Genomic DNA, 8,414 nt, shown 5'->3' with positions numbered 1-8,414 from the left:
AAGAAGCTGCTTATGTTACCATTACAGGTTTCCACAATTGGAGACCATTTGTTGTCCTTTTCACATATTGACTTTAGTTTTTCTCCCTCTGGGCAAGTATAGGTCACTTCAGATTTATAGGTGGTGGTTTCATAGGACTTTTCTGCACCAGCAATGTCTTTTGGATTTCCACAGTCAATGTCTTCAAAAGCTGAAATTGAAAACAGAAACTGATATCAATGGTGAATGTATATTATGTGTGTGCCCTGTTAAGTAAGTAGGAAAAGTGTTGGTAGGAATTCCATATGATGTACTCAGTGTAACATAAGGACATATGAGAGGTGCAGTGGAATTACTGTAAGGTTAACAGAGAAAGTAGTCTTTGTATGTGGCAGATGTGCAGGAACAGTAAAAATTAAGGACACACAGGAATTGGATTTTCCAGGAATCCCCCTGGAGGTTGTAGACAGTGTCTGTTACATGGGTGACCTAATCAGCAGCAGAGGAGGATATTCTGAATGCATAGTTGCTTGATTAAAAAGCAGATACAGAAAGTCTAGAGAGCTATTATCTTTGCTAGACATGAAAACCTCCTGTGTTCATAACGTCTACATACGTACACACTCACACAAATATGTATATGTACATGCCCATACACGCACAAACGTATATGTGCATTTACACATTCATACACATATCCATACACACACACAGAGGAGGTTTTAATGTCAGTGTATTGTAAGAATATGGTTGCATGTATTTTTTATCATTTAGATTTTTCCCTACCTATTAAAGTAACTTCCCTTGTATTCAATGATGTTTTTTATAGCGTTTATTGTCATAATAGCCAATAAAAATGCAACGTAGCTCTTAGCTCCAGCATTTGAAACTGTGAGCCCTATTATGACAACTTACTGATTGTCCTAAACTATACCCCCCCATTTTCCATGTTTATTGCTCCTGAACATCTGCCACATACACTTATAGAGTTTCTACCTATGCCTTTTATGGAATTCTTACTCAATATCATGATCCACATGCTTGGCTATTCTAGAAACATCTTTAAGAGACTTGATCGATTTATACTTTCTATCTAAATCAGGGGTTCTCAACCATTTTTTATCTATAACCCCTTTGATTATCATTTTATTCTAGTGGCGCTCCATAGCCATTCAATGATTAATAACTAGTTTTATAGAAAACTTTTAAAATTCCAATTTTGTTTTACACACATTATTAACTTGTGTAGGTTGAACTATGTAAAATGTTAGAGAAACAAACAGAGCTATTTCATGTAATATGTACCAATACAAATATTGGAAGCAAAATTTTTTCAAGAACTCTTACAATACTATCATGAGTCCCAAATTTATTATTTGTTGCATGGACCCCAATAATTTCATATGCAGAATGATAACTAATTTTCTGATTTTATGCCACCCCATCGATGGTCACTCATCAATTCACCAGGACCATTTCTTGAGCTTTCTGAATCTTCTTGTCAGTGGAAGAGGTTGATAGGTATCCTGTGCCCACTTCATGCTACATGCATGTTTGGCCATTTTTAAACATCTAAATCCACTGACACCCACTTCAGTATGGTAGAGCATTGTCCCCATATTGTACTGAAAGTATGCAATGAATTTCAGCCCCTCCCACCATCCATAATTGCCATAGACTTAGCCACTCCTATTCTGACAAAAAGACATTTAGCACAAAGATAAATCAAAATTACACAGACAGAATCAACAAGAGAAAATCTATTTGCTTTACCTTCACAACCAGAATCTACCACAGTCCATTTTTTGTCCTTTTCACATTTCGACACTAGTTTTTCTTCCCGTGGACATGTGTAGGTCACTTCAGATCTATATTTGGTGGAATTGTAGGACTTTGATGCACCAGCAATGTCTCTTGGTGGTCCACAGTCTATTTTGTTGTAAGCTGGAATTGAAAACAAAAAACAAAAATTGACATCAATGGTGTGTGCATGTTAGGAGGAGGGTGAGAATGAGGAAATTAAGAAACTGTTACAATAAAACATATTGTGAGTATCAAACTGAAGAAATTTGCTCACACACATGTGTTGTGGAAGAATTCCTACCAACCCCCAAGTGACTAAAGGTGGAGTCACTCATTGTTATAAATTGAAAAATGGCAAGCAATTGGCAGTTTGTGTTGGTAACACTTCACTATGAGCCTTTGATATAGAGCATTGAAGCTCATGTAATAGTAATAGGAGTGCATCATGTATATACATTCTTCCCCACTACTTTATTATATTATATATCCAATACAAGTATATAAAAGTGGCAACGAGTTTTCAAAGCATCAATATTCAATGTGGAATTTGGTTTGATCTAAGTGTTGTCATACCTGAAGATGAAGTGTATTATATCATTATTTCATCATGTGATTACACTTATTGTTTGGATTTTTCTGCTTCACAAATATGCATTGTACTTGAGTGTATATCTTCATTTTTCACTATTCCCAAAGTTTATTCATCACATACTGGGCAATCTACATAGCTATTCAATTTGGAGCATTTGTCATCTTAACAAAACTACTCCATCAATTTTGATATACAATGAAGTGAATGTGATATATTGAATAATGAATTTTATTGATCTATTATTTTTGCCCTTGAGTGTTCTAACAAGCTGTTGACTATGAGCTACAGTATTCCCTTCAACTGAGGTATATATGTCTGTGTGTGTGTGTGTGTGTGTGTGTGTGTGTGTGTGTGTGTGTGTGTGTGTGTGTGTGTATTATAAACATATATATAATACATATGGGTATATGTAGACACATGCATGCATGCAGACACACATAAAATAAAATGAATTACACTCCACTGACCTGGGTTCATGATATGTATATCCCATCCATCTTTGTTGGGTTTAAGGTCATAAGTCAGGTGAGTCTCATTAGATGGATTACAGAATTTTTTTTGTTCATGATACTCATAAGATTTACATCCTGGAATTTGAAGACAAGCACGATCACACTCCTTTAAACTGATTCCTTTAATCCGATCAGGTGAATCATGCCCTGGTATGGCAGTTCTTTTAAATGTAAAAACATCATCATCGGCTAGATAAAGAAGAAATGAAAGAAAACAAGAAAGACATTTTATATTCACACATGCATATTAAATATTATATAGAATTCATCTTTCAGTTTGTTTTAAATGGTCATCATTATCCATGCAGGTATGGGTTGCACATACCTGCATTATAAACAAATAATTGATCCACAAAATGACAATTTAGTCAGAATTCATGTGAATGTAGAACATCTTCAGGCTCATTTGAAACCTTCTTTCAATAAGTTGCATGTAATCCATTTGTGCCTTCCTATCTAATGGTGTGCTTTTTTGTAGAATCTGAACATAGTTCAAAAGATGGTCAACCAGCATGTGAAGTATCCTTTTGGTAATTTATTCTTTAAAAACAGCACACCATCAGAAGAGGGGTGTGCAAATGTATTATCTACAACCTAAAACAGTGAGACAAGGTTCCATGTGTGTCTCATGATGTACTAGAATTTACATTAATTCTGAGAAGGATATCTCAGGCAGAAAAATAATTTTGTGGACGGACTGTATTTTCATATTAAATAATCCTTTTAGAAAATAATGAAAAAGATGGTTTTCAAATATTTAAAAAGATATTGATGAAGTTGATGTAATAGTTTACCACTTCTGCCCGAACTTTCAGGCTTAGCTTTCTCTCATGTCTGGGAGATACTGGTTACATTGCTCATCACCATCTCATTTCTCATTTCTCTGGACCAAAGTAAGCCCCAAGCAATTTAACCAGCCTGACCATCTAGTAATAAGGCAGAAGTTTGGTAAAACAGTTGGTGATAAGGGCATCCAACCATAAAAAGGATGCAAACATATCAGAAATACACAACTAAATAGATTAGCATTACATTTTTTGTTATTTTATACATCATATTATGGAGGAGAATAACAAATGATGAGGAAAATGCCATGCTACCTTGCTACATATCTCAAACATTTCAAATTCAAACTTTGCCAGGGATAACTGCCTTTCATCCTTCCATACAACATAATAGCAGTGAAGAATTGTGGATGGTGGTTTAAACTAAAACTTCCCTCAAATCTGCTAGCCTTGTGCTAAAATTTGAAACCACACCACCACCTACAACTACTGTTCATGTTTAAAGAAAATGACAAGTGTTTCCTTTCTTATACACAAAAAAGAACCAATTGAAAATATAATACATAAAAGTGTTCAGTCTAAACAAATGTAGTGTGAGAATGCCCTAACAGTAATTATAGTTCCTAAAATTTCTTATTTCAGGAATGTGTTTATGTCTGTCCCAATAGATAAATCTGTCAATATCTTTTCAGAAATGGTTTTCTATAAACTACGAAGCACAAATGGAATCACAAATTTCAGAAAATGAGGAAAAGAGAAACACAAAAAATAATTACGTTTTACTTGTTGGTAGTAATCTCTGTCTTTGGCTGTTTTCATTTTCTTGATAGAAGCTGCAGTCTCCTTTGATAAATAACATTTTTGACTTTTCTTCGTTATTTCAAATGATAAACAAGTATTGTCAGAAATACATTTTTCTGCACAGGCTTCTGCTGATACATTTTTCTTATTCCACAAAGTTTTTCCAGGTACATCCAGAATTGCACCTTTTACTTTTACAAAATTGATCTTAGTAGCTAGAATTAAAGTAAGATTGAAACAAATGGAAACAACAACATCAACATCAATAATTTCTAATGTAGAAAAATGGACAAAAATTTGAGGTAGGAGCTAATTGATTAAATTGGCCCCTATACTTGATTGGTATTTTATTTTATTGGCTCTGATAAAGCAAAGTTGATATCAGCCAGATCTGAACTCAAATGTCAAAGAGCCAGAACAAATACAACACATTTCATCTGATGTTTTGATGATTCTTTCAATCCATCACCAAAACAAATATTTATAATCATTGTTGATGTTACCAATATTCATGATAACACATTCTGCAGTGAGGGTACACTAAAATGAGCAAAACTCTCTACTTGACTAGAGAAGTATGAAAGGTATAGTACATCTAGATGGGATTTGAACTCAGAATGTGAAATGTTTTAACTAGTATGACTAGTGATGGAAAAAACTGTCACCCATGCCTACATTGATTTTGCAATGTTTTGTCTTGGAAAACTAAAATAATCTCACATTCATCATCAAGTAAATAAGTATTCTTTTCTACTTTAGGCACAAGGCCCGAAAGTTTTGGGGAGGGGGCCAGTCGATTAGATCAACCCCAGTATGCAACTGGTTAGCTGAGGTAGAGCTGTGAAAGTAATAAGTTTACTTAACAAAAATGTGGTATTGTCTGGACTTATGGATGCATGGTCAAAAATCTGTTTCATGAGTAAAGCTTCTGAATGAAATTTGGTGGAAGGGAACTATGCAGAAACCTGCTGGAGAGAACACACTACCTCATATACTGCTCTTGTTTGGCAAACTTAATCCATCAACCAAATTAATACCGTTATTTGGTTTTTCAATATCTTTAATGAAGCCAACTGTGTTGCAAGCATTTAGGATGGTCTCTGGTCTGAGGATAACTATTTCTGACCCTCCAAGCAGTGACAAACAATGAAAATTTTCATGGACATTATCAGATTTCCTCTGACATAGAAATTGAACACAAGGCTAAAACAAAATTACCGAGACAGCCAAAAAGAGAGAACCTATTTACATTACCTTTACAAGACACTTCTGGAGCCCATTTCTTGTTTTCTTTACATGTTGCCTTTAATTCTTCTCCATCTTGACAAGTATAGATCACTTCAGATTTATAGGTAGTAGTACTATAGGATTTAGATGCACCAGCAACATCTTTTGGTGCTCCACAGTTAATTTTTGTGACAACTGGAAGTGATGAGAGAAATTCATATCAATTTTGAGTTTATGACAGGAGGAAAAAGGAGAATGAGGAGATAGTAACAAATTTGCAGTAAAAGTTATTGACTAAAGAAAACTGAATCATTTGCATGCACACGCACACATACCAGTGATGAAGGGTGACTTGGAAACCAGAGCATGCAGTTCATAATGCAGGCCAATTCTCAAGGTGAAAAGAGGGTCAGGAGTATATTACTGTCCTCCTCACCAAAGGCTGAATGTTGTATAAACTAATCTTAATGTGTGAAAATGCACTTCTACTAACAGGGTACACTTCAAGCTTGATATCCTCTCCACTAGATTTGATGTTTCCCTATTAACAATACCCTGGTAAAGGGATTGCCATGATGACTATTATTGTTTAAAAGAGAAATCTGAGAAAACAAGAGAACCTAAAAATAATGAGCTATTTAAAATTTATTGGTAAATGAGTTTACTTCTTCATTTCTTATTGACAAATTCATCGATCACTTTGGTTTAAAATGTATCAGCACCACGCTCTTCCTTCATCTTCAGAAGTTCTTTTATTCATGGAAATGAAGACCAAATTACTGAATTTCTCTTCACTTTCAGAACATGTCATATAATTATCTTCTTGCTTTAATGAAGAAAGTGGTTTCTCACAGGAAGCAGATGTGGCAGAAAGAGACAAAATAAATTTGTTACATTGGCCAGAACTTGATTTAGTTCAAGCTCTCATATTATGCTTGTGATTTCTTGGATGTTTGACACTTGCTTTGCAAAATGTGAAGCGTAACCTAATTTTAGCTTGCATTTCAATCCAACTAAATCCAATAAGTTTTTATAGACATCCAAAATTCTTGTTATAAGCATGAAAAAGCTTTAGATTTAACAGTTGATAAATCTGAACTCAAAATTTTAAAGCAATGGTGTTTTAAATCTTTTCCTAATGAGGGCAGTAACTTCATACAAAATTCAAATCTTGCTTGAAAGGAAGAAGATTTCAAGATGTTGAGGAAATCCATGTGAATGTGACGTGGCAACTGCTGATTAACAGAGGAAAGGAGTTCCAGGAATGCTTCCATCAATGGAAATAGCGCTGGATTAAGTGTGTGGCTTCCAAAGGGGGAGTACTTTAAAGGAGATTAAATTCAAAATTGGTATGTATTATAGTTTTGTTTTTATAGCACCAGTCCGGATACTTATTGATCAGACATCATATATATCATCATCATCATCTTTTAATGTCTGTTTTCCGCATACGCACACATATATATGTATATATACATACACACAGATATGCACACAATAAATAATATGGGAACACACTACTGACCTGGATCATCATCATCATCATCTTTTAACATCTGCCTTGCATATACACATACATATATGTATATATAAATGCACACAGACATGTGCACAACAAACAAGGTGGAAACATTCTACTAACCTGGGTTAACTATGTATATGTCCCAGCTTCCATTGTTGGGTTTAAGTTCATCACTCAACTGAGTCACATTACTCAGATCACATATCTTATCATGCTCATTGTACTGATAAGAGTTACATCTTAGATATTGATTGCAAGCTTCACTACACTCCTTTAAGTTCACATCCTCAAGCTCTTCTACAGTAGCATTTCTTGGTACGCTAACTTTTTTCATCACAAGAGGCTTGTCATCAACTGGAAAGGAAGAAAAACACAAGAGATATATTTCATAGTCATTTATTGACCAATCACAAACACACATCACATGCATCACACACATGTATTAAATATTGAAAAGCATGTGGTACATGATTTTTTTAGGCTGTGTGGTAAGAAACTTACTTCTCAACCACATGATTCTGGGTTCAATCCCACTGCATGGCACCTTGGGCAAGTGTCATCTACTATAGCCTCAGGAAGACCAGAGCCTTGTGAGTTGATTTGGTAGACAGAAACTGAAAGGAGCCTTTTGTATATATATGTATATGTTTATGTGTTTGTTTTGGTGTCTGTGTTTGTCTCCCCAATGTTGGTTTGTTTATGTCTCTGCAGATGAAGAGACCAATAGAATAAGTACCAGGCTTACAAAGAATAAGTGCAGGGGTCAATTTCTTTGGCTAGAAGGCAGTGCTCCAGCATGGCCACAGTCATATGACTGAAACATATTAAACAATAAAAGAAAATAATTTTATAATGCCACCATATTTGCTGGACATTGCCCCGTCTGATTATCATTTATTCTGCAGCCTTCAAAATCATTTTGATGGGAAAAATAAGAATTCTGTAGACAAGGTCAGAACAGTATTGGAGGAGTATTTTTCGACGTGAATAGGTGAATTTTGGAAGAGAAGCATTGCAAGTCTATCAGATAAAGAGCATCATAAAATGGAAGAGTATTGTAAAAAATGAAAGAGAGTATATTTTAGATTAAAAAATAACTTTATCTTAATTTTGAAAAATAAAAGAATTATAAAAAAACCATATTATTTATGGGATGACCCAACATATATATATGTGTGTGTGCATATTTACAC

The 8,414-nt window shown here is 34.5% G+C and overlaps 1 protein-coding gene across 1 annotated transcript in view; it reads right to left on the bottom strand.

Moving 5' to 3' along the window:
• The window catches only part of LOC106869390 (uncharacterized), a 206,146-nt gene that overhangs the window by 161,808 nt on the left and 35,924 nt on the right, over positions 1-8,414 (bottom strand). The window contains exons 23-26 of the mRNA XM_052970991.1: positions 7,342-7,575; positions 5,727-5,894; positions 4,448-4,687; positions 2,842-3,075 (exon numbers count right to left, since the gene is read on the bottom strand). Of these exons, the coding sequence (XP_052826951.1) occupies positions 2,842-3,075; positions 4,448-4,687; positions 5,727-5,894; positions 7,342-7,575 (876 nt within the window). The remainder of the gene's footprint in view (positions 1-2,841; positions 3,076-4,447; positions 4,688-5,726; positions 5,895-7,341; positions 7,576-8,414) is intronic.

The sequence above is a fragment of the Octopus bimaculoides genome, chromosome 10 (genome assembly GCF_001194135.2).
Source record: "Octopus bimaculoides isolate UCB-OBI-ISO-001 chromosome 10, ASM119413v2, whole genome shotgun sequence".
Classification (NCBI taxonomy): domain Eukaryota; kingdom Metazoa; phylum Mollusca; class Cephalopoda; order Octopoda; family Octopodidae; genus Octopus; species Octopus bimaculoides.
Note: the sequence above shows the minus strand (reverse complement) of the source record. Positions and strands in the feature narration are given on the sequence as shown.